Source organism: Protopterus annectens, chromosome 12.part0, assembly GCF_019279795.1.
Source record: "Protopterus annectens isolate FY-2018-M chromosome 12.part0, PAN1.0, whole genome shotgun sequence".
Lineage (NCBI taxonomy): Eukaryota > Metazoa > Chordata > Ceratodontiformes > Protopteridae > Protopterus > Protopterus annectens.
In genome coordinates, this window is record NC_056746.1 from 506,457,885 (window position 1) to 506,485,306 (window position 27,422).

At 40.4% G+C, this 27,422-nt stretch overlaps 1 protein-coding gene across 3 annotated transcripts in view; it reads right to left on the reverse strand.

Moving 5' to 3' along the window:
* Window positions 1-27,422, reverse strand: part of VWA3A (von Willebrand factor A domain containing 3A) — a 2,208,650-nt gene that overhangs the window by 1,969,375 nt on the left and 211,853 nt on the right. For all 3 annotated transcript variants that reach the window (XM_044089639.1, XM_044089638.1, XM_044089640.1), the window contains one exon: window positions 25,010-25,087. In XM_044089639.1, the coding sequence (XP_043945574.1) occupies window positions 25,010-25,087 (78 nt within the window). The remainder of the gene's footprint in view (window positions 1-25,009; window positions 25,088-27,422) is intronic.

Here is a 27,422-nt window from a genome sequence, read left to right on the forward strand (position 1 = left end):
AAGCAAAGGTGATGGCAGCTGAATTAATTTCTACCAAGTGATTAAAAAGTTATTATGTACATCTAACTGGAAGATTTCTGGAAAATGGCTGTTTACAACATGTAGCAACACATAGTAGATATGCAAGAGTCCACAGTCATGAGTCAGTTGAAGGGCACATACCAGCATTCTCAGAGTCCTTTATGTCTGAACCAAAAACATAAAGATGTCTTTAAAAGTAACATATTTTAAAACATCAGCATATAGTTAATCCACTGTCATGTTTTAAATTAGTTTGGGCATTATTTTTCAATTTTATTTGCTTTAATGGCACTATATCTCTCAGCCTTCAGAAATACTAAATGCCAAGTGATCTTCCTAACTTTAATGGCACTTTTCCCTAAATGTTGTGCATAAATTTATCAGTAGACAGACATTTATGGAACAAAACTGTCAAGAAAACTGCACAAAGTAAATTACTGAGGATATAGCTTTGAGGAATAAAACTGTGGAAATAAACCAGTTGCACAAACAGTCAAAATGGTGAATCAAAGGTGCCTCATATGTAAATAAATAATTAAACAGTACAGTTTCAATGAAACCTACATTAGCCACTGCCATATTGAATTCATATGATTGGGTAACTGCTTTTCCTGAAATTTTATATCCATATCCACCATATCCAATGTAAATACACAGACACATACATATTACATAGCTATGAATATGTATTTTGTATACACTAAAAGACACACACACACACACATAGGTTTATACCATTTAATGAAACTCCATTTTGTTCATCCATTTTACCCCCTACAAAATCAAAAAATGGACATCATAAGTGAATTTAACAAAAATGAATGTTTTTGCAATGGGGCAACCCATCCTGCATTCCCACACTGCCCTACAGACTTAAATATACTAACCCTGAGACTGCACATTACTACAGAAAAGGGAAACTTCCCCTATCTCCATAATTCTGCAATCTTGCAAAAAAACCCTCCCCATTCATTATTTTCAAACTACATTTCATTCAATAATTTTAATTTGGACAAATTACATTCAGAAAGAATGCAGTGCAACCACCTATTATAAACCTGTGTGTGTGTGTGTGTGTGTGTGTGTGTGTGTGTGTGTGTGTGTGTGTGTGTGTGTGTGTGTGTGTGTGTGTGTGTATACATATATATGGGATTATTTTATTTAAAATGATCTAAAGCAGCATAAGATCAACAGTAAAAATAATGTCAGCAAACTATCTAAACTGAAAAATATCTAAACAAAAAATATTGACAAAACTGAAGTTATATTATGGATAGATTTTATGCCACTGTTGTGCAACCTTGAAGTTGGTATATATATTGTTAGCAGTGGGTGAGGGGGTGCAACTCTCACAACATCAAAAATGTATAAACTTGAGTAATGCATCATCAGACATGTAAATGTCTGAGTTTATTCTGTTAATCTGCATATAGTGTTTATTATGCCACTCTATAAGTGTGTTTAGGCTATACAGGTAGTGATTTAGACATTATGTGTACATTCTTTATTCTGATCACGATACAGTGGGGTTAGGAAATTAACTTTTTCCCACTGTAGTGTGATCTCGGAGTTGGCATATTTAATTTACGGAAGGTATGGGGGGCAGAGCCCCCCACTTGGAGGGTGCCCACCTGCAGAAACGTAGTAAAAAGTGTGTGGGATGTTAATTATATTTGCTTTGTAGTTTTCAATGTTGTGAGAGTCAATGTTATGAGTTTTAGATGTTTTGAATTTTCGATCATTTGGTCTCGCTGTTTTGCAATTAGGTGTTATGAGTTTTCGATGTTATAAAGTGGAACCATATATATATATATATATATATATATATATATATATATATATATATATATATATACACATATACACACATGCATGCATGCATACAAAACCTGCTTTTATTGCAACTTTCAAAGTTTATAACAGCAATATTTAAAATCTGTCCATATTCTTCAGCATTTATCCCCCCATTATTATTGGCTTTGTACAGATTTCTTGCACTGGGATGTTGAAACATAAGGCCACATGGTATATATAAATGACGAAAGTCAAATTGGCAGACCAGCAAAGAAAAGCTTAACTTGAAGTGTACTGCACAATGGAGCATACCCAGCTTTAACGCTAAGAATTATTGTATATGTATGGTGAATGATACTTGCAGTATTAGCAGCAGCTATAGCTCAGCAATGTAAGTTAATGGCCATCCTCAAAACTAGTGCTTACAATGTTATACACTGTAACCAGTTGTGACCAGTAGCTTGTTGATCACTTCCATGTGGACAGGAAGATTGCAAGGGACAGTGCAGTAACCTAAGCTATATGGGTCATCCTACCAAGGATCAGATTAGCCGATCAGCTTCCAAAACTTTAGGGCACCTTCCACGCACCCTAGACAATATACAGCTCAAGGACAGCAGTGGCTACAGTGCCAAAACTTTAGAGCTTTCTTGTCTCAGAAGAGAGAGGCTAGATCCCGGTCAGATAGGAACAGAAATAATAAACATCCCACATCTGGTCAAAAAAGTGAAAAACGAAAGGTGTGGAGGAAGGCTGCATCTACTGTAGCAGTGATCTGTTCAAACATCTACAGTTACGTTGAGTTTAGTTTCCTAATTGCCTGGATCAGTGTATACTCTGAAACAACCTTAGGCATACAGGAAGGATTTGATCTCAAACATGGGTGCCGGAACCATAGAACCAGGGGGGAGGGGGAGCCCCCCCCCACACACACTTTTACAGCTGCAAGACCTATCAGGAAAAATTAATGAAGTGGAGTTTTCACAGTATCATAGATTCGTGAGCAGAAGTTAAACTAACTAAACTAGCTGTTCTTGTTCTCTTATTGTTCTGCGTTACAAGAGATATGCTGCCGTTGTTCTGTTGATGCTGCCAGAGCCAGAGTCATGCCATTAAGGAGAGTTTTGTTCTTTAATTTACAGGGTCAGGGTGTGTGTGTGTGTGTGTGTGTGTGTGTGTGTGTGTGTGTGTGTGTGTGTGTGTGTGTGTGTGTATATATATATATATATATATATATATATATATATATATATATACTTATATAAAATGCCCCAGTTGGGTATACCTGGTGGTTAGTGTTACCCAGGCTCAAACAAGAGGGGAACAGAAGTTTAGTGATACTTATGCCAAGTCATTTGCATTGTTAGTATCACAACAGGTAGTATACTTGCTTTTGATGCAGAAGGCTAGGGGTTGTACTCCCACAGTATGCAGATGGATCGCTGATACTGTACTGTGTTGTACTTTAAAGGGAATGGATGCTGCAGTCCTATGAATGTCCTCCTTTGGAAGAGTTACCTAGAAACTATCTTTCTGTTATCAGTTTGCCATCCATTCTCCATTGCAAAATTACTAGCTTATCATTTTTTTTAATGTAGCATAGGAAATTTATACTTCAAGGGCCACAGGCACTTTATTTGTAGATGAAACAATGACATATAAAATTGTTTGCTAGCAGCGAACTCTTCATTAGTTACAGATCCCTTTAATGTGGAATTATTTAGATGGCTTACTTCTGTAGAGATTTTGCATATTTACTGATATCAGCGGATTGTAATGACAGATGTTTGAGTAGCCTTTTACAGTTAAAATTTGCTGAAATGGGTAGTTTTGTCATTATTGGTTCATACATTTTATTTCATTGCTTACTAGAAGACTGTTCCAAACTACAAATTTAAAACACATTCTAACAAGTGGTGCTGTATTATACAAGGAATATAATTTAATACAATCAGGTTAATACATTCAGGAAGATGAATCAATGAATGCATGCATGTATGTTTGCTCACAGGATGCAGGAGATCAAAATAGGGGAAAAGACCAGTCACCAATGGAGTCCCCCAGGGTTCGGTGCTGAGACTTTTTCTATTTGGCATATACATCTCAAAACTCAGCCAATACACAAGCTCACACCAGCCAAAAAACTCTCGAGCTAAGGAATAACCATAGTGCCCCTCTCCTTCTTTCTTCAGCTTGAGTTTACCCGCAAGGAATACAAACAATGGAGGCCCTATATGAGCGAATGCCCTATCAGCTAGTCAGGACCAAAAAACGATCCCCCAGGAGTCTTCGGGCAAGAGGTAGGAGAGTGGGATGTAAGGAATGAATGAAGATCTACAACACAGATGGAACGTTATGGTAAGAACATAACTTCTTTATCTGATGTTGTAAATCTTCATTCATTCCTTACTAATGGGACAGAGTCCCCAGCTACTTTATGTCCTGGGAGGCCCTATGGAAGGATATTCCTGTGCACACTTGAGCCAAAGAATGCTCTTCCCCTGAAGACCATATCCAATCTTTAATGTGTGATAAAGGTATGGGGGTTGCCCAAGTAGCTGCTGCGCAGATGTCATCCATAGAGGCTCTGGAATGAAATGCCACCAAAGTGGACACTGACCTAGTGGAGTGAGCCTTGACTCTAGTAGGTAAAGTTAATTTGTTCTGTTGACAGACAAAGGTAATGCAATTTCTTAGCCATTTTGACAAGGTGACTTTGGAAATGGCTTTGCCCAATTTGGGGCCTGAAAAGGATATGAACAGCTGGTCCGACTTTCTGAAAGATTTAGTTCTGTCTAAGTAAAAACGTAGTTGTGTATGTACATCCAACAGGTGTAAACGGTATTCACCTTTGTTAGAAAATTTTGGGAAAAAGACTGGTAAATCAATGGACTGTTTGAGATTTGAATATGAGATAACCTTGGGCAAGAAGGAAGGACTCTTTCATTATGGGAAATGAAATAAGGGCGATTAACACACAGAGCTTGTAACTCTGATATTCTCCTGGCCGAGATGATGGCTACTGGGTATAAAGTTTTCCAGGATAAAAACTTTATGTCGCATGCGGCAGAAGATTCGAAGGGTGAACAAGTCAGAGTTTGTAAGACCTGAGTCAAATTCCAAGGTTCAGTAGGATTTTTAATAGGCGGTCTCAGGTACAGAGCTCCCTTCATGAAGGTTTTGCAAAGACAGTGGGACATTAATGAAGAATCATTAAGGCCATCATGAAAATTGGTGATAGCTGCTAAGTGAACTAACAGAAGAGGCTGAGGCTCCTTACTGGAGTAGATTCAACAGGTATTCTAAGGCCTTACTGACCAGGCATGAGAATGGGTCTAGTCCTTGTTCTTTAGTCCAGATTACAAACCTGACTCATTTGCTTTGATAGTTTCCTGGTGGAAGGTTTATGAGAAGCCAGAAGTATCTTTCGAACTGGGGAAGATAAGGTCATCCACCTGGCAATCAGCAGAAGTGGAGATACCAAGCGGTCAGCTTGAGACTCTGAAGGTTGGGATGGACCAGCCCCTGTGGTGTTGGATCCAGGGTCCACAGACGGTAAACCAAGTGAGGTCATAGAAAGGGGAAACAAACTTGACAGGGCCAGTAGGGTGCAATGAAGATTACCTTGCATCTCAACCTCAAGAACTGTGGAATGAGAGGAATAGAGGGAAAGGCATACAGTAGACCCGGGGGCCAATCGTGTATCAGAGCATCTCTCGGCGACTCCCCCTTGGGGGGGGGTTCAGGGCAAAGAAGCTGCTGAATTTGTGACTAAAGGGGGAACCAAAGAGATCGCAGCAAGGCTTGCCCCAACGATGAAAAATTTGTGCTGCTACTACAGGATTGAGAGACCACTCGTGAGGCATCAGAATGTTTCTGGTCAGTTTGGCTGCAATCAGATTGGAGTTCCCGGGAATGTGCGTTGCTAAGAGAAAGTGGATGGAAACTGTCACCCATTGCCACACTTTCAGGGCTTCCCATCATAATGGTTAGGATCTGGTTCCTCCTTGCTTGTTGATGTACCAGACTACTGACATATTGTCTGACTGGATGGCAATTGTCCCCAACAGAAGGGTCATTTGGAATGCTTGCAACACTAGCAGCACTGCCCTCAGTTCTAGGACACTGATATGCAGCCTGGCCTCTAAGGGGGACCAAGTGCCTTGGATGGTCTTTCCCTGAAAATTCCTCCCCCACCCCATCAGGGAAGCATCTGTGGTCACTGTGGCTTTGGGTTGAGAGGGGGGAAGGGATGACACCATAACTCCTCCTCTGGCTTCATCCACCAATTCAGATCTTGTTTGGATCGGTTTGTTATGCAGATTGAGTAAGACATCAGTTAAAAAAAGACCATTGAGATGCTAGGAGCCATTGAAGCAGCCTCATATGGAATCTTACTAGTGGAACCAGAGTGATTGCAGCCACCATAGATCCTAGGAGTTGTAGGACCAGTCGAGCTGGGACAAGATTTTGAGAGAGTATTAATTGAAGTTGAGATCGCAATCTTAGTAGCCTGTGATGAGGTAAAGCGACTCAGCAGGATACTGTGTTAAACGTTGCCCCAATGAACTCTTTTTCTATGTTTGAGATCCCTAGCTTTTCTGCCAGATTTTGAGTGTACGATATAGCTTGAAGCAGTAGACTGCTGGTTGGAGCAGTAAGGCGCCAATCATCTAGATATGGAAGCACGTGGAATCCTTGTAGTTTCAGGTGACCTACTACTACTGCCATGCAAGGTGATCTACTACTACTGCCATGCATTTGAACACCCTGGGGGCTGTGGAGAGACCAAAGGGCAGTACTTGAAATTGGTAATGACTGGCTCCCAGCCGGAAGCAGAGCTATCTTCTGGATTGTATGTCCCTTTTTATGTGGTAATATGCATCCTGAAGATCTATAGAGCACATCCAGTTGTCCTTCTCCAGAAATGGAAGAATGGACTGAACTGTAACCATCTGGAATTTTGCTTGTCTGACAAACTTGTTCAGTACACTGAGATCCAAAATTGGTCTCCAGTCCCCTGTCTTTTTTGGCACTAAAAAAAAACCTTGAGTAAAATCCAGATCCTATTTGGTCTGGTAGGACTGGCTGGATGACTCTTTTTCTTAGCAGTTTTAGGACTTCTAGTGTTGCTGCATCCCTCTGACTGGGTGGAAGGTCAGGGATTTGCCTTAGGGGCTTGGGGTAAATATTGAAGGGGATATGGAAACCTCTGGTTATTATCCACTGCATCCAGGAATCTAATGTTATCAATTGCCAGGCTAAGTGGTGCAGAGAAAAACTGCTTCCAGAGGTAAGCAATCGGGCCACTTAGCCTCTTCAGAAGCGCTGATAGGGTTGACCAGAGAAGGAATCTCTGGAATCCTGGTTTCACAGGCCCCCTCTGCCATGGGAGGGGCATCTGTCCGATGAATTCCTCCCTCTGCTCCAGGGAGATTGTTCGCCACATGTGTCTTGGAAAGGCCCTTAGGATTTTTTGAACTACATCATTCTGCCTCGCTGATTCCTGGTGTAGGAACATTGAGGGGCAGAAAAGATAGGGTCTTTCCATTCTTCTCACATCTGGCTAATGTGTGACTTTTGGGTCAAACAAGGAAGACTCCTTAACAGGAGCATTGATAAAGGAATGCTTGAAAGGGTCCACAAAGTCACATAGGCACATCCAGGCGTGATGTCTCATGACAATGCCTGAACCGGCTGCTCTGGCTGCCCCCTTTGTTGTATGGGTGATCAACTGCATGGAGGAGTTAGAAATGGACTCTAGGGTGGAAGCTGAGAGGTGACTTTATCCTGCACCTCTTCAGGCAATACCCCTGCCAAAGTACTTGAAAGGTCTGTCCCTTTGGAGACATGTAAAATGTGCTAGGTAGTTTAGTGACCATAAAGCGAAGGTCATTGAAGCATAAATCTGCTTCCCTAGTCGGTCTATCATCCAGGACTCCCCATTTGGAGGATGGACAGTCTAACATTCTTCCACAAGTTCTTTCTTAGTGGCCGCCTCCACAACCATGGAATCTACTGCCAAACCTCTGGACCAGTGAGGGTGGTCTTGTGGTGGAGAAAGAAATTTATCAGGCCTTCGGGGAATTGGCTTAATGTTGTCAGGGACCTTCCAAGCTTGCTGCATGATGAGCTTAAACAGCTCATCTGCAGGTGGGGTCAACCAGGAAGCAGAGGGTTGAGCACAGAAGGCTTGCAAGAATACAGATTCCTCAGTGGAAGAGTTGATGGGCTTCCAGTCACCCTTCTGTTTCAGGATCTCCAGTATGTCTCTGAATGAGACATCTTCAGGGGGTGACCATGGGGACCCTTCTCCCTCATAGAAATCTGCATCTTCGGTGACGGATTCCTCAGGGGAATTGATGTGCTTCCTCTTGCACATTCTCTTTTGGGGTGGCTCTTCAGTGGGATCTTCTAAGGAGGACTGCGAAGAGCAGCTGCCCTGCAGTAGGGTTTTTGCTGCTCCCATGCCAAATGTCCCTGTGTAGTGGGCTGTCAGCTGCATACCAGAGGAAAAGGAAAAGTCAGGTTCCAAATCGGAGGTGCCAACTGCATGCTTGCAGAAGCAAGAGTCCTCTCCATCACCTGAAAGGAAGGTCCACCTGAAGAGGGATGGCAGCCCGGAACCAAGAAGGACAACCTTGTGATGAGGGTCACACCACCAGACTGATAAGCCCACATACAGGATAGGAGTCCCGAAAGAGACTAGGAACTGCCAATACAACCGGAACCGTAGACAGTGCCAGAGAAAAAATTGGCGCCAAACTAGGGGTCACGGTGCGGACAGACCACTCACTGTCCCGAGGATGAATTGGCTCCAAATGGACTGAAGTCCAGAGGGTAGGCTCTGGAACTGTGGAAGATAGCATCACAGGAACCGAAGAAGTAGGCACCAGGATAGACATTGGCAGTGAGGGCTCCAAAGTGAGAAAAGGTTAAAGGAGGATATGTCTGAGTCTGTGCAGAAAAACCTTCAGCTCCAGGTAGGAGGGAAGTCTCGGTAGGGGTTGGAATTCCTCTGGCTGTTAAGCTGATCGACAGGCTTTACTATGTCAGGTTTGGAAAAACTCCTGGTTGAATGTGTAGATACTCTGGAAGGAGAGTCAGGTCTCTCGGGAAATGGATTATATTGTTGTCCACAAAAGGGGTCGATTGTAGGAGAATATTTGGTCCTGGAAAAAATTTCAGCTCTCAGCACCAAGGACAAAAGAACCATGAAAGAAATCACTGTAGATGCCAAAATTGTGTCTAATAACGAAGCATGTATCATTGTTATTGGTTTCGTGGAAGGCATTAACGGCTGCGACACCATAGAGAGAGCTATAGGCTCTGGTGCCATAATAGTTGGAGCAAATATTTTTGCTAATTCTGGTGTCGGTTCAGGTAATGTCTGAGAAGATTTCGGTTCCTTGGAACTTGGAGAAGAAGTCGGAACCGAATGGCTTCTCTTTTTTTCTTTCTTTTCTGGGAGACGTTGAGACCTCTGCCTCAGAAAGGGCCTCCGAAAAGGGAGTTTTTAGTAATCCCTTTAGAATTCATTTATTTTTCCGCTCTGCCAAAGTTCAAGAGCTAAAATTTTTACAAAGGACACATGGCAGTTGTATTTGAAGGTGAGGAACTGTGAGGCAGTAGACATACGAAAGATGCCCAACAGAGTTGGGCATCTTTTGCTCACATTTGACAAACTGCTTGAACCCTGTCATTCATTTCTTATCAGACATTGTGTAAAAGAGTGTCACAATCCTGAATAAACCAGACAGAAGTTCTATGTGAAAATATAGTCACAATTTTGACTAAACAACAAGTTACTCTAAGGTAAACACTCATACATAGAAAGAAAGAAATTATCCTTTTTTTTTTTTTTTTTTTTTTTGAAAAAAGGCAGAAGGTGAAGGAAAATACCAACCACAGTAAAAGCAACTACCGTAAGGGTAAGAGAGGGGACTGTACCAACAATGGTACTAAGAATACCAAAAGGTAAGAAAAATGGAAAGAAAACTCACACAAGAATTACAAGAGTAAAGAGGACTGTTAATTGCTAAAAGGGAGAGAAATTAGGAAGACTAGAAAAGTATTCAGCAAAGATAGATCAAAAAATGTTTACTATTTAGCTGAGAGCTGGCTTGGCACATCTTGAGAAGTATGCAGCAAATGAGATCTTGGGTAAGAAGGAGAGGGGGACTATTGGTATGACTTATCTCAAGAGTTTTTTGGCTGGCGTGAGCTTGTGTAGTGGCAGAGTCGATTCCAAGGACGGAACCGAAACCCATCAGTAAGGAATGAATAAAGATTTACAACATCAGATCATATATTTGTAAGTCTGAGGTACCTTGTATAACTTGTCAGACTCTCTAGATATAGTGGTTGGATTATCAGGTAAGCTACAAGATGCCATAAAACATACTCAAAAACAGGAGGAACATTTTGGGAATATCAGACTGCAAAAATACAATTCTTTTGCTGGAAAGTAGGAGCTTCATTTTTTATGTCCACTGAAATACCTCTTTCATTTTAAAGCCTTATAAAAAAACAGGACTTCAGGGGGAAAAATTTGAAGTGACACTTTCCTCAGAATCATAATCTTCAGTGTGTGAAGAAAACACAGAAGCTCAACAGTCTCCCTCCAATTCATGTTTTTTCAAGTGGCAATCAGGGCCAGAAAGTGATGGAACATTTTTTTTTCTGCTAGAGAAGGATGAGTTAGTCAAATTAAGAGTAGAAATTAATTTCCTAATAAATACCAGCAGGTATGCCATGTCCATAGAAAGTGACATAGAAGAAAAGGTATTTTAAATTTTTTTGTTTTCTTTTCCTGGGGGAGTCCCTGGAAAAATACAGATCCAAGGCAGGCACACCATCCTGGGATACAGTCTGTCTTCCTTAACTACGTGGTAGACCTCCACCCGTTCATTCACCAGAGACTGGCAAAAGTGGTTCTCCCATGCCTGCAGAGGACATCCCTACAGCTGCAGAGTATGTGTCTATCTTCTCTCTCTTACTGGCTAAAGGTGCTACACCAGAGGCACCAGGAGAAAATGATGAGCGGTCTAAGGAATCAAGTCCAGCCGCAGTGGAGTAACTCATCAGCTGTTGAGGCAGTGAAGGAACCAGCCTGACACTTGAAGACTCCATACTAACTTTCTTCTTCTTCTTCTTCTTTTTGTGAATGTAGGAAGGAACAACTAAGGAGACCAGTAACTGCTCCATGGGTTTGATAAGAAAGGAGTCTCAAAGATGGGTAGTGACACATAGAAGAATTGGTAAGCTGGATCAAAAAAAGAAAGTTGTTCGCAAGAAAGAAAAGCACATTGCCATTCCCCAAAAGCACCAACTCCTGCTCCTTTCACACAAAATTCTATCAAAAAAAGAAAGTAAAGTATTTATTTATTTATTATTTATTTTTATTTGTCTTTGCTGTAAGTAAAATAATAAAGAAAAATATGCAACCTGTTCACACAAGCATTTACCAATATTTTCCCCTGACAAGCAGTGATAGTTCAAGAAATGAATATTCCTAACTGAAAATAATATACTTCACAGGAAAAAAAACACTTATTTTTCTTCAGAAAAACAGAGGAAGTTTTTTTCCCAAAGGGAACTTAGCTGCCCCGCCTCGAAGGATTGTTAGTCGGCCATTAGTATCACAAAGCCTACAAAAGAAATGCACTTTTTTTATTAAGAAAGCTCTGAGCTCCTGGCAGTTGGAGCAGATGGAAGGTGCCCTTAGCTTTGAAAGGTAGGCTGGTTGGGCATATCCTTGGTAGGATATAACCCCAATAGCTTATGCTACTGCAACAATGATCTAATGTTGAACATTACTGTTTTCCAAGACAAGAATTTCAAATCAGCCTCATTAATAGGTTCAAAAGGAAACGGTGAATTTTTTTCCAGTACAAAATGAAGATCTCATGAAGTAGCCACCTGCCTTCTAAATAGGCTAATGTGTAACACCCCCCCCCCCCAGAAACTGTTTCACTTGAGGTAGGGTAGAAAGGAAGGGGGGGTGATCTAAGGGCAGTCAAGCAGAGATCGTCAATAGGTAACTCTTGATAGAAGAGCAAGAAAGGCTAGAGGATAATAACCAACAAAAATACTGTAGAACTAAAAAAAATTGACCCTTAAAAAGATCCTGGATCTTACTTAGCACCAAACAGAAAATCTTTTCGGCTTAATCACGTATGATTTTCTAATAGCACGTAAACTGCTGACCGCAAATAAAACATCATCCAAGGCTGGCAACACAGTGGAACAGCTACAGGCTGAGGAAAATCCACCTGTAAAAATCATAATATCTTTGTTTGGATTTTGGTATTTGTTTTTGTTTCTACTGAAACAAATCCTTCATTCTGGCAAAAGTATAAGAAAAACAACTTTTCAGGAGAGGTATTTGAAGAATAACTTTCCCCAGAATCAGATTATCCATGTTGTGGATCAGGAACTTGAAAAACACAGTCTAAGTCTAAATCCTGTGCCTCAGACTGGAAATCAGAATCTTAGAGAGGGGAAAAAACTTTAAAGTAGGAAAAGATTCAGCATGCAAAGACTGAAAGGCTTTAGACAGACCTTTAGCAAAATCCAACCAATCCTCCTTATCTGCTTTAGGAGAAGATACATTTCTAACCTTATTTATTTATTTATTTTTTTGGGGGGGTGGAGACCTCCACACAGAAAGAAGCAGCTACAAGAATGGTCCCTTCCCTGGAAATGAAACTTCATTTCAGCTTAGTGAATGAGCATCACCTGTTTGCTTCCCCCATGCCTATAAGAGTGGTTCTCCCTCACCCAAAAAGAGAGATGGCACAGCCGCAGAGTATGAGCCTGCACACTGGTTCTTTGTGACATCCTAAGAACTGAAAGAAAGTGATGAGTGGTCTGAGGATCGAAAGATGGCCACAGCAGAGTCCTCTATTAGTGGTTGAGGTGAAAGGGAAGTTGATGTCAAGAGAAAGAACCCTCCTAAATAACTTCTCTACCTGTGTCTCGAGGAGGAAATTATCTAGTTACCGTAATTCAGGTCCATGTCTTTGCCAGCAATGGTGTCTGACAACTGGCTAGCTGAGTTTTAAAAAGTCTGTCATACTTCCTGAGAGAAAAGCTAAGTTTTGAGGTAAAATTCTTAGTGACAATCACTAAACAAATTATCCCTATTCCCTAACAACATTTTTGACAGAAAAGTAACAGTAAATTATAAAGGAATTCCCACAAGGACTCAGGAATATCTGTCTACTGAAAAACCTAACTGAGAAGTATGTAGCAGATGACATGACAGCCAATGAAATAACCTGACCCAAAAAATAAGTTTTGAGGTGAGCACTTTTAATAACAATCCTCCCCAAACCACAAGTCCTGGTCCTCAATAACAAGTTTTGACCACAAAAGTAAAACTTTTTCTCAAAATATTAAATATTTAAAAGACATTTCCCACAGGGAACCTTGACCAGAAAAATGTAAGATCGGAGATAAAATACTTAGTGCCAACCACTGAAAGAGAAGAATTTATGTGCTCACCATAACATTCCATCTGTGTTGTCCATTTTCATTTTTCCTCAAAATATGGGTTTGGATCTAATCCTCGGATCAGACTCGTCCACTGTTTTACAGCTCGTGGATACTGCAAGCTCTTGAGCTCCTCCCTTACCCACAATGCAGCAGTCCACCTCATTCTCCAGATCTTGTTTGCTGCTTTTTATTGTAGGACACAATTAATTTATAGCTTTAAGATGGAAAGTCACTCTGGAGCTCAAACAGTAAGAACGTTGGTACCTATAATAATCTCTCATTCTTCCAGAAGTCATCAAGAGAAAAATGGACTAGGGGGCTGGAGGGAAAGGAGTTGAGGAAGAATGAAAATAGACAACACAAATGAAACATTGTGGTGAATACATAACTTCTTTATTTGATGCTGTCAATTTTCATTCATTGCTCAACATATGGGACAGAATCCCCAGATGCTTGAATTCTGGATGGACTCTAAGAAAGGATATTGAGTACTGTTGAGTTGAAGGCTGTTCTTCCCCAAAAGATCAGATCCAACTGTAATGAGTAATGGTTATGAGAATTAGCCCAAGTTGCAGCCACACAAACATTGTCCCTGGAAGGCCTAGATAAAAATAAAACTGAAAGTTGCCATGGACCTGGTTAAACACACTCTTAAAGGCTTTGGTAAGGCCAGGCCAAACTTGTTATAAACAAAGGAGATGCAATCTGTGACCCATTTTGATTAAGTTACTTTGGTAACTGGCTGACCCAATCTCGTTTCCAAAAAATATATAAATAATTGATCTGATTTTCTAAATTTTTCTGATCTGTAAGATAGAAACATAATTGTATGTGAACATCAAATAAATGCAAAATGTATTCACCTTTGTTTGAAAAATTTGGAAAGAACACTGGGAGAGTAATACATTGATTAATGTTAGCTCCTGACACCACCTTAGGAAGAAAGGAAGGAATGTTTTTTAAGGATACCCTGTGCTACAAAAAATTAAATAAGGAGGCTTAGGGGATAAGGATTGAAGTTCTGAAACTCTCCAAGATGATGTTATGGCCATAAAAAAGCCTTCCAAGCCCACTGCGCAATTTAATAAGATCATCAGCAAGTAGGGTCCCCCAAGAAGTAGATGGGCAAGCACGAAAAACCTGAAAGTACAAAGACTCCTCAGAGGTAGGGTCTTTGGGCTTCCAGTTACCCTCTGTTTCAGAATCTCTAGAATGTCCTCAAAGGAGCCCTCCCGATCATCGAAGTCCGTGTCTTCTGTGACAGATTCCTTAGGGGAATCTAAGTGTTTCCTCTTGCATGTCTTTTTCCCAGGTGGCTCCTCAGTGGGAATTTTTGAGGAGGACTTGGAAGAAGATGGGCCCTGTGCAGGAGTATATTGCAGCTTAGGTGTTTGCTGTTTGGGTGTGGAGGTTGGTAGCAGCTCTGGCTAAGAGGGAGTCCTGGGATAAAACTCGAACACAGAAGGGGACAGCAGAGAGCCTGCAGAGGTCAATGCCCTCTCCATTACCTGGAAGCAGGCCCCCCCCGAAGAGGGATGGGAGCCTGGAACTGAAGTCACACCCCACTCTGAGAGACCCACCCCCCAAAACAGGAGCAGAGGTAGAGCCCATGTCAGCCGTGGTTCCGGGATGACTCCAAATAAAAAACTGGAGCTGATCCTGAACCCTCGGTCCCAACAGTGGAGCTATAGCCCTGGTAGTCTGTTGGCTCCAAAGGAACTGAGGAAGTCAGGACAGATCCTGGAACTGAAGGGAGGAAAAGCTGTCAGCACCAGAGCAGCTGGAACTGGAGGGATTTGAGTCGTAGCCTCTAAGCCCTCAGAAGAAGTCAGAGGAAGAAGATTTGGTTAAGCTTGGGAGAAAATGCCCCAACTCCAGAAGGGAGAGGGGTCAGGATAGAGACAGAAAGACCCCTGGCCACTTGTAGCTAATCCACCAACCTCACGATGTCGACTTCTGATTAAGCTTGAGAGGGATTCTGGTATGTCAAGAAAAGGATTCAGGAACTGTCCCACAAAGGGGTCAAAAGAGGGGTGAATACCTTGTCCTGGGTGTGGTGATTATGTCTGTTTTCGACACAGATGAAGGTTCTAATATTTGTGGAAGCATAGTAGGTGGAGTCAGTACCAACAAGGAAGCTGAAGATGCCAGTACTGATGTGACCAGGACCAAAGTCTGTGGTGCCATAGTAGACGGTGCCAAGGTAATCATTTCCAAAAGGCTCCGAACTTTAGCCTTTGGTTCTGCTGAAGTGGTGGAAGCGGAAAGCTTATGCTTTTTAACTGCCAGAGCCAAAGGAGATGTCGGCACAGAGTGACTTTTCTTAAGTTCAAGATCAGATTTAGAGGGGGACGTGTCACTCTTGGATACAGCCTCCTCAAAAGAAGACTTAATTAGACCTTTGAAAATGAATTTATTTTTCTTTCAACTAAGGCCCAGTTTCTGAATGCCTGGCAAAATAGTGCAGTCTTGCTGAAGATGAGCCGGGCCTAAACAATACACACAGGAAGAATACCAATTAGAACTGGGAATCTTCCGTCTACAATCCTGGCACTGTTTAAAGCCAATAGTACCTTTTGATTTATCCGCCATGTTGACAGTCACAAACAAATGAAAGGTAAACAGGCAGCACACACACACACACACACACACACACACACACACACACACACACACACACACACACACACACACGAAAAGGAAAATTACCAGCAATGAATACTGTATGGTAAAAAGAAGCACACTCACTCAACAAAGAAATGTGGGTAGAAGAAATACAGATAAAGAATATATATATATATATATATATATATATATATATATATATATGAAATATGAGATTAAACAGGAAAAAACTAGAAAGTTTTACTTAGCTGCAAGAGAAACTAGCTGATGCATCTTGCAAAATGAGTGGCAAATGAGATCTGAGGTAATAAGGAGAGGGGTATTGTGGGTAGAGCCTTAGCTCCAGACATTTTGGTCTGCACAAGCTATGTAACAGCTGAGCCAGTTCAGAGGATCGGAACCGTGTCCCAAAGGTCAAGGATAAATGAAGAGTGACAACATCAGATCTATTGTTGCGGACATTGATCCCATGATTTGTAAAATCTGTTGGGCTGACAGGAATGAGTTTTGGATTAGTCTCTTGACTTGAAAATGAATAGTTTGAACTCCTGGCAAAGGGAGAGAAGCTGTCATTGATGTTGTGTTGAAGAAGGTCCCTATGAATTCTAATGTCTGAGATGGCTGGAGTTGAGATTTGTTGTGACTGACTGTAATACCTAGATTGGAACAAATCTGGAGTACATAGTCTCGAGCTGCTGTCAGAAAATACTTAGTCAAAGTGGTTATGAGCCAGTCGTTTAGATATGGACTAAAGGGCAGCACTCTGAATTGGTAATGACTATCTCCCAGCTAGAAGTGTATATATCTCAGGGACTGTTTATTTTTATGTGATAGTACGCTTCCTGGAGATCTATTGAGCACATCCAGTCATCCTTGTGCAGAAAGGGCAAAATGGAGTGAAGCATGACCATCCGGAATTTGGTATGCTGAACTGATTTGTTTAGAATGCTGAGATCCAAAACTGGTCTCCAGCCCTTGATTTCTTTGGCACTAAAAGGAAACTTGAGTAAGTTCCAGATCTTTTCTTGCCTGGGGGACTTATTGAATGACTCTTTTTTCTAAAAGCGTTTGTATTTCCAGAGATGCTGTTTTCCTCTGACTGGGTAGAGCATCTGGAATTTTGTTTACTGACGGAGGAGGTAGGGAAAAGGGAATTGTATAACCTCTGGAAATCATCCTCTGCACCCAAGTATCTTTTACAATGTCTAGCCAGGCTATCTGGTGCAGGGATAAGTGACCCCTGACTACCTCCAGAGGTGGGAAATTGGGTGACCTTTCAAGAGCTCTGATATAGTCTCTCAGAGAAAGAGTATCTGGACCCCTGGTTCTGTAGGCCTTCTGCTGCGTGGGTGGTGTCTCCCCATTTGAGATCCCCCCCTGCCCTTGGGGAACTCTCTCCACATGGATCATGGAATGTACACTGAGATTTCCTGAATCACATCTTTCAACAACCTTGTTGATTTCTTGAAAAGGATTTTTGAGGAGTTGAAAAATGCATGCCCACTGCAGACCAAGTCTTACCATCTCACTCGCATCTGGAGACTGTGTCTTTAACCTTGGGGTCAAATAACAAACTTCCGTCAAAGGTAGTATTGACAAAGGATGACTTAAAGGACTCCACAAAATCACAAGGGCACATCCAGACATACCTCTTGATGGAAATGCCTGAACCTGCCACCCTTGACACTCCTTCAGCTGCATGTGATACAAGTCTCATGGATGAACTGGAAATAAAATGAAGGGTCGCCAATTGCGAAGCAGTAGAAGTCTCTGCCTCAAAAGTACTGGTTCCTGACAGAAATTTTGAAAGTTCTTTGATCATATCCCTCTGTAATCTGGTGAAGTACGTCAAGTAATTCAGAGACTGAGTGCAAAGGTAACGGACACATACACATGCTTCCCATATCTGTCCAGTGCCTTAGACTCTCTGTTAGGGGGATGAACAGAGGAACTCTGCTATGAGAGTTCTTTCTTTGTGGCTGCTGCTATGACCATAGCATAAACTGGTAATCCTTTGTTCCAGAATTCCCTTCCCTTTGGTGGTGCCAGGATCCTATCTGGTCTCTTGAGAATCAGCTCAACAGAATCTGGCTCCTTCCACACTCACAGAGAGATCAAATCAATGAGTTCATCAGTGGGTGGAGTCACCCAGGAAGTAGATGGGCCAGTACCAAATGCCTACAGGAATACAAATTCCTCATGAGAAGGGTTATTGGCAGACCAACCACCCCTTTGTCTAAGGATCTCCAAATGAGATGTCATCAGGTGGTGATCTTGGGGACCCTTCCCCTTCATTGAAATCTGCATCTTGTGTGACAGACTCCTGAGGGGAGTCCAAGTGCTTCCTCTTGCACTCCCTCTTCCTAGGGACTTCTTTGGTGCGATGTTGAAGAGAAGTATCTGAAGAAATATTTATACCCTGCTAGGTAGCCTGGAGATTTTGGGCTGACTGTCCCTGTGGAGTAGAATGTTGAGGCTCACAACACAAAGACATCTGAGATCCACAGGGGATGATCCAAGGGGGGCATCTGACCTCTAGAAGAGAACACTCTCTCTACTACCTCAAAGGAAGAATAGCCTAGGGATAAGGAAGCCATCAGACACAAGAAGATATGCTTTGGGACTGGTCACTTCCTCTGATCTGAAGGCACACCACCCAAGGCAAAGGTTGGAATGAAGCTATCAAATGCCAGGGCTCCAATGGGTAGAGCTGGCTCCAACAGCTTTGGAGTCAACTCTAACACACTAGTCAGACAATAAAGCTTCAGGTCCAAGAGTCGTCTGGCTCCAACACGTTTAGAGCTGGGGCACTCAGAAAAGATATCTAATCTGAAAATAAAACCATCTTTGAATCTGAAACACACGGCACTAGGAGTCTTGCATTCAAGGGCTCTGAAGCCAAAGGAAGGATCAGAGAAGGAGCCAAAACTGGTGGGGTTGTACTAGTAAAGGTCTCTGGACCCACGGAGGTGGGAGCTGTTAGAACTCCCATCTGAATTTGTGTCGAGAGAAACTTCCTCATTATTCTGTCCACATCAGCTTCTGTAAGACATCTGGATGAACAGGAAGAAGCTATGGAAGATGATCTTGAATGATGGCATCTTTCCAAGAAAGGGGATGGGAGCCAAGAGGCTAAAGGATCCAACGAATATGAATACCTAGTTCTAGGCAACTGCTTTGGTTCTGGATGAGCTGGATCCAAAGATACGGATCTGGTATCCAAAGAAGTCAGATCAGAAGACTTGCCTTTAGGAACCAAAGTTTTTCTGGTTTTCTTAAACTGTTTCAAAGTTGGATCCGAAGAGGACTGAGATGAACCGGGTTGTTCAGAAAGTCTTTTCCTGACTTCTAACTTGGAGGAGTGAGTTCCAGTAAGTGATTCTCCAAAGGCCGAAGGAAGAAGGCCCTTAAGAATAAATTTATCTTTCCTGTCTAGCAATGCTCCATGGTTTAAATGCTTTACAAATGGAACATGAAGACTGCAAATGGTCAGGACCCAATCAGTAAACAAGTAAATCATGGGCATCCAACAATGGAATTTTATGCCTGCATCTGTCACACTTTCTGAAACCTGACAGTTTATCTGCCATTTTACAACAACTCAACAGTGGAAAAAACCCACTTTAAGGGAAAAAAAGAGGGAAGTTAAAGCAGGAAAAACACACACACACACACACACACACACACACATATATATATATATATATATATATATATATATATATATATATATATATATATAAATATATATATATATATATATATATATATATATATATTTTTTTTTTAATACAGCAAAGACAGGAGGAAAGGGATACCAACAATGGTAGTACTAGAATTACAAAAAAACTGTAAGATTTACTTTAAAAAGATAGGTAAATGGATGATAAAGAGAAACTAAGGGGAAAAAGTTCTGAAGGAAGTATTTATTGTAAGATAACATATCTTTTTAAACAAACGCCCGACAGCTGCAGTGATCACATCTGTACACAATGGTGGCAAATGAGATCTGGGGAATGAGGGGGGCTGCTGCATTGTGGGTAAGGGAGGAGCTTGAGAATTTGTAGTATCCACGATCTGTAAAACTGCGGCCGAGTCGGATCCGAGGATCGGATCTAAACCCATATGTTGAGGAATGAATGAAAATTGGCAACATCAGATCACCAGTTAGTGTCTAGCCAAAATATTTGATAGAAAAAAATGACATTTCTCACACAAAATGATGAAGTGGAAGAGATTCCCAAATGCGGTATTTATTTGCCAAAACTTGAAGAAGCACTAGCTGACTTTCAGTCATCCAAACCTCAGAGAAGAGTGCATTTCAACAGCAAGAAAGTTCCAGTGTTTTGGTGCCAAAGGTACTAACTCTACAATGCTCTCCTCATGCTGTACAGTGACTAAGCCACATGAAAGGTGCCCTAAAGCTTTGGAAGCTGACTGGCTAGTCCAGTCCTTGGTAGGATGCCCCAAAATAGCTTAAGTTACTACAACAGTGCTCTAACGATGAACATATATTTCCCCCTTTATGTCTATATAATGTCATACAGTTTGCTATCTTCCATTTTGATTTGCCTAAAGAAATGTGTTCAGCTCCACTGGATATGTCATGAGCTCACTCATGCAAAATATAGTGGGATCTGATTTGCAACATATGCACATTGCAACATAATTCTTCCATTTATTTCTATTACACTTATTGTAAATTCCATTTATTTGTTAAACTACATAGATAAAAAACAATGGTTTAAAAAAACATAAAAGCTGCATACTATGACTTCAAGATTGATGAATGAATTGGAAAAATACAAGACATGCGCAAAGACAATGATAACACTGACTGATGAGGTTAACTATTGCAAAATTTAGCACCTAGACAACATAACATTCCAGAATACATTTAAAGAGATAAATAATATAGAGGATTATGATAGGGTTGCCGATCATAACCAGCTTATTATATGTTCGAAACACGGATGCGAAGAAATTCATCTTGACAGCAAAGTCAGTAGGCAGTAGTTAAATTTAGAGGGTTACATTATAGATATTAGGAATAAATACAACTGAGGTGAAGAGTGTGAAGCATTGGTGGGTAGGTAGACAGTAGTTACAGTTAGAACAGGGATAGAGGGATTATAGAGTTGAAAAGTCAAGGATAGTGGGAGGTAAGAATACTAGGGTACTTACTGACCGAGAACCTGCTTATAAGACGATACAGGTGGAGAGTATTTTCAGGAGATGAGTAAACAGGGAAAGTCTGAAAGAAATTGGAATGTAAAGTAGGGATTAAGGTAGAAAGGAATTTGAGCAGGAAAGGCTGAAAAGTTTGTTGTGTGGCACACAAGGATAGTGGGTATGAGCTGACAAAGGAAAATGGAGTTACCCGGGTAAGGAGCATGTGCACGACCCAACTTTACATGTTGTTTTAGCAAGTGCTTGAAGGTAGAAAGTTTCATGGTGTATACCGGGAAGGTGTTCTAGAGTTTAGAAACAAAATTGGGAGCATAGCGAGTCACCTGCTTAGTTATTAGACTTTGTTGTGATTATTAAGTGTTGGTTGAGAGAAGAGCTCTACCTGAAGAGTTGTGCTGACTGTAGCTTTTAGTGCAGGACATTTTTGATGTATGTATAAGATTGTGTGCAGTAATAAGCTGTGAGTATGTTAAATAGCTGGATAGCTCAAGACAGTTTATTTACTTAAGGGCTCTACAGTGATGAAACCTGTACTTGGCAGTAAATTTGGCTACATTATTGTTACAGGTGGAGAGTTTAACTTTACATATACTATTTAAGAATAGATAAGGCATATAGTAGGAATGGAAGAAGGTAGGTACTGTAGATGTTAGTGTTTGCCTTGCATCATCTGCCAGGTAGTGTTTGGTTCTATAGAAGGAGGAATTTCTGGTGTTTTTTTGTTTAATGGATTGCAATACGTGTTGGTGAAATTTAAGGTTATTGTTAAATAGGATGCACAGAAGTTTTGTCTGAGTTATAGATTCAATTATTTGTGTTGATGGATGAAATTTCTTTGAAAGATTCTTTTTCAGTTTTGTATTGTTTTGGAGAGAAGAGCATACTTTTTTTTTAGGATTTGTATCTTTGGCCAAATTTCAATATTAGTGAAAGAATTCCCAGTGATATCTTGATGTGTTGATAAGGATGGGGCGACACATATAAAGGTTGAGAAGTCAAAATACTGAACAATTCTAGTGAGGTGAGTGGCAGTAGGTAGTTTGTTTATAAAAATTATGAATAAGAGAGGAGCCTAATATTTATCTTTATGAGATGTCAAAAGAGACTAGAAGGAAGGAGAAGAGACTGTCTCCATATGATTGCTTGCTGTCTGCCAGATAACTATGGAACCATGAGAGAGAGAGAGGGGCTGGGTGAGACAGACAGAAGACAGTTCAGTAAGATGTTAATGGGATATGGTGTCAAATACTTTTGATAAATCTAAAAATACTGAATACACCAGGTTGTTGTCATGCCTATGTTAATTTGTGATATTGGTGAAGTTGGAGAAACCAGGGGCAGTACTATGGTGAGGTCTAAAGCAGTGGTGAGTTTTGGAGAGAAGGTTGTTAAACTGCATAAGTTGACAGGATGCATTCTTCTACAATTTTATACAGAGCGGATAGGATTACAACAGGTTTACAGCTGGAAATGTCTGTTGATGTGCCACCTTTGTTGACTGGTATTATATAGGAATTTTACAGATTATATATATATATATATATATATATATATATATATATATATATATATATAGGACATAGGTCTAGGATCTGGATCAGTTTATCTGTATGGATACAGGGAAAGACATGGCATAAGCAGATACTTTGATATTTTTAGGTATTATGTTGAAAGCTGATCAACATAAAGAGGTTGGTTTTAGTTTCAGTAGGAATTTTCTTATAGTATAAGTGCAGACCATGAAGAAGGAGAATTAATGTGACTGGTTAGGACAGGACTGGTATGAAGGAGACAGGAGAAGATAATACTGACTGTATAAAGTAGGAGTTGAACTGTAATGGTAATGAGTCTGTGTTGTTAGAAGTAAAGGAAGGGTGTGGTGGTTTGTCCTGGATGTATTAATTTGTTTAGTGATGACCAAAAAGTCTTGGATTTTTTATTCTATTGGAGGCTGGTATAATAGGTTTGTTTATTCATTTTAATGCGCTCTTTAGCAGGATGTCCAAGTTATAAAGGTTTTATTAAAGTGCGAGACAGAAGCATCAAGTGGCATGGATGCTAATGTTCCAGTTATACTGGGTCAGTGTACTGATAAAGGCTTTGTATTATGTATTTGGTTATTAATAATGTTTTTGGATTGGGTACTGTAGTTTCTGACTGCATAGGTGGGAAGGCAGTCACGTATTGTGTCTGCCAAATTGGCAGACAACCAAATGTTTGAATTGTGTTTCATATGTGGTAAGGATCCAGTCTAAAGATGAGTCTTAGACTTTTTATTCATTCTAGTGGTGGAGGTGACTAGCTGTGTAAAGCCATATAACTAGTATAATAGTTTCTTGTTAAATATGGTGAGATATCCAGTAGAGGATATCTTCTTCTTTTTAAATGCTGTTATTGGGTGGAATACAAATGGCTGAAATATACAGAAACTTTCGGTAGCTAATTTTCAGGAGTGATATCAGCAGTTCTGCATTGTTAAATTTTGGGATCTGTATGGAGAGTGGGTTTATTTCTAACCAGTTTTGCAGATAATGGCAACACCACCAGTTTGTTTTTCCTGCCAAACCAGAGTATATTAAGTCTGGGAGGGAGGTGACTTCATTATCTATCTTTCTTTAAGCAGGTTAGGTTTTAGTAGTAACATGCATCATGGAATCATATCATGTATTATGGGAGTGAGTAGCTAGACATACATGAATGTCTTGGATTTTGTTGCATATATTTCTAACATTCATGTTTAGAAACAGGAGTTTGGATATCGAGGCAGATGGGGAAGTAGATCTAGAAGCATTTGTAGCTGTGCTGGCTAGGTTACAGGGTTGCTGTGCTGCTGTTTAGTGGGACTGAAGTTGAGGTGAATGCACCACTGAGTTTCTTTCTGTATGGAATTATTGTGTATAAAAGTGCATATCCATTTACATTTTATCTTGGATTTTGTTGTAATTTTTGTTGGCAAGGACTTTGGCTTGATGTATTTGCAGTTAAAAATCACAGAGAAAGTAGAATAGTAGAGGTAAGGTAATATTTTGAGGGAGACCTGATGTGACTTATGGTATGTTAAATGTAAATTACTAGGGGTAATATTTATCAGTATGGGAGAGATATGATAGTTTGTAGGGTGAGTTACAACAGTGTGTACACAAAATAGCAGTAAATCAGTGGGAAGCATTGTCAGTAATGTTGATAATAGAGTTATATTACAATTAGCCTGTATTATATGAGGGTAGATTGATAGGCTAAATGAATGAAGGAGTATTGCTAAAGATGTGCAGGTACTGTCAAGGAGAGGGCTCAGAGAGACTGGATAAAGAACAGAGCAGTATGGGAGGGAGAAAGGGTGCTTTGAATAATAAATATTAGACAGAAGTTGGGACTACATTAATAGAAAGAACAGTAATTCTATGATAGTAGTAAAGCAGTCTGGGGAGCTATAGGGAGTGAGTATCACAAGTGATAGATGTAGTTGAGTAGTATAATATTGGAGTAAGATGGGGTGAGTGGGAATTTGTAGTAGGGTATTGGAAGCACAGTGAAGCTGAGTGTAGCAACCTGGGAGGCTCTTTACTTCAGAAAAGAATCAGTTCATAGCTGTTGCTCAGCCATTAGCATGGAAGCAGAAAGTCAAGCAGGTTTACTTTCGGTTTTTGAAAGCAGAGACCAAGGAGCTAGGAGAAGGACATAACTGGTTTAGACAGCGTAATCTAATGGTCATATAAATTGACAGTGACCAAGCAGGTCAGCATTCTATAAAAGTGTAAGGACTACTCCCTTGGGGGATGAAACATATATGAAAGATTGCTAATATGAAAATATTTACAATAAGCATACATGGAAAAACAAACTATTTTTGTTGACATGACAAAGAAATCTTCATACTCACTCACACACACTTGATTCAAAGTCATCTAGTATTGAGGGATAAAATTGGATGTGGTTCAAATTCTTGTTGTCAGGATTTCTGAAAAACAAAGAAAATAATATATTATGTATACAGTCATTCTTCAATGTCTGTAAGTACAGTCCAAAAGCTCAAGGTTAGCATAACAGTATTGTAGATATATATACATAAAACTATAAATTATGCAAATATGGCACTGATGATACATTTTAATATGCACTTATACAGATATGCAATCATGCTGTAATAAAGTGCATAAACATTTCAGCCAGAAACAATTCGGTGCATTTGCTATTTCAGTCATTTACTGAAAAGGGCCTCAGGATGGGGGGATACTTCTGGTATGGCGGAGGGCAGGTAAACTGTATTGCATTGTCCACCCACTGAGGCTTAATACATTGCTGCTAAGGATCCAGCAGTGCAGTATCCATGCAAATGCAGTAATCAACTAAAAGAAGCTGTAAGAAAAAAATGGAAACAGGATTGTTAGTGGCCGAGACCAAGCAATGTAAGTGTTCGGATCAAAAATGGAGGTGGCAGCTCAACAGCATTGCCCTGAAGCTGCTCATGGGGTTAACTCGTAACCAAAGAAACAGGTTTCTATCTGCAATCAAAAAATCTGACAAGCAGGGGTGAGATGCAAGCTTTTCATCTGGCAATTCTGCAGGTATTGCTGCATTGAGGACCAAAATGTTTATAGATGCTGATGAAGCCTAGCACCCTTGCAAAGTGAGATGCTAGAGCAGCAGATAGAGAGGAGTATGGACAACCAGTTGTCTCTAGGAAGGGATGCAGCAAAATCAGGCAGGCATAGGATGACAGTTAAACCCTTTCCAGTGTTCCAGCAGAAGATGAGGGACAGGCAGAAAAGAGTGAGTATCTACTCATATGTAGTCCAGGAAGCTATGGGAAGTGGGCAGACTGAGCCAGCATTGGAGTCAAGTGGTCAAGAGCAGTGAACTTTAAGGTGTAGAGCCTGTGGCAAGTTATGGTTGTTAGAACTGCAAACATTTGAAGAAACAAAGCTGTATGAACATTTATGAGCATGGAAAAACAAGAACTGGGTTAAGATTTCCCAGGTACTTTAAACCATGCACTTTAAGATGTAAGCAGAGTAAGCTTTGAAAAGTGTCGGTGAAGGCAAGTTGTGATATAAACACTGAGCTGGAAGTGCATGTATGCAGGGGTGGGAATCATTATAATCTGAAAGAGGAGGAGAGTCTGCAGCATTAAATTGAATGATTTAGGAAGAATTCAAGTAAATGTATGCAATATAACAGCAATCAATGGCTAGTATTAATTAACTAGGTATTTCTGTCTTGAGGTGATAAAGAAACATAATAGGGCAGAGTTTTCACCAAGTATGAGCTCAGCAGCTAGAGTCAGACTATGTTATCTTTCTTTGGGGAACTAAAGTGAGTGAGAATAAAGCACTATTACCAAAGTGCTTCTGTTCAGGGGCGATTTCCTCAGTAATAGGAAGAATAAAGAAGAGTTTTTTAGGCTTTGTAAACAGTCTCATGATTAGAAAGTGTTTTAAGGAGGAGGGGATATAAGAAGTTAATAACGAAGAAGACAGATTTTTTTGGATATTGTGTTCCAATCAAGAATAGTAATTAGCTGCATAGGAGCAGAGAATAATGGGCAGAACAGTGTCAGAAATACTCCTGGAAAAACTTTAACTACTTTAATAAAAGAAGGAGAAATTACAAATACAATCTTGGAATGTAAATGGCCTAGTCCGTCAGACCAAGCAGGCAAAAATTATAGAACGTGTGAAAAAGAGTACTGTACATGTGGCTATGTTGCAGGTATGGCATGCCACAATGAGGATGTGACAGGGGGGAAAGAAGAAAGTATATATCTACGTAAGCAAGACATTCTCATCCATCTACCAACTTAACTGAATAAACTACTGGAAACTTCACCAAGGTGTCTTTATTCCTCCCACAGGGAGGGTCATCAGAGATAAAGAAAGAGTCTCCTAGATCTGCTAGCTAAAGTGATTTTATCTCTACTAATCCTTTATACCCTGTTTAATGCTTTAGAAGATTAGGAAAATATTTAACATGAATGATAAAGCTTGTTGGAGATGTGATACTCTAGTTAAAACCAGACTGGGGACAAATATCTTCTGTGAGGATATTAACAAGTCAGGCAGAGGAATGTACACATTTTTTCAGAAGGTAGAGTTGAGGAAAGACATTAAATAAGAGAGAACGAGATATGGGAAGGAAGTAATCGGAATTACTTACAGGTTTTATCAAAGGTTAAAGTACTGGAGATGTGAGGAAATCTTGCAGAAAAAGTACAGGCGCAATTGTTGAGTGTTAAAGGAAAGCATACAGGAGTAATTAGATAATATACATGAGTATATTAGGTCATGAATATAAAG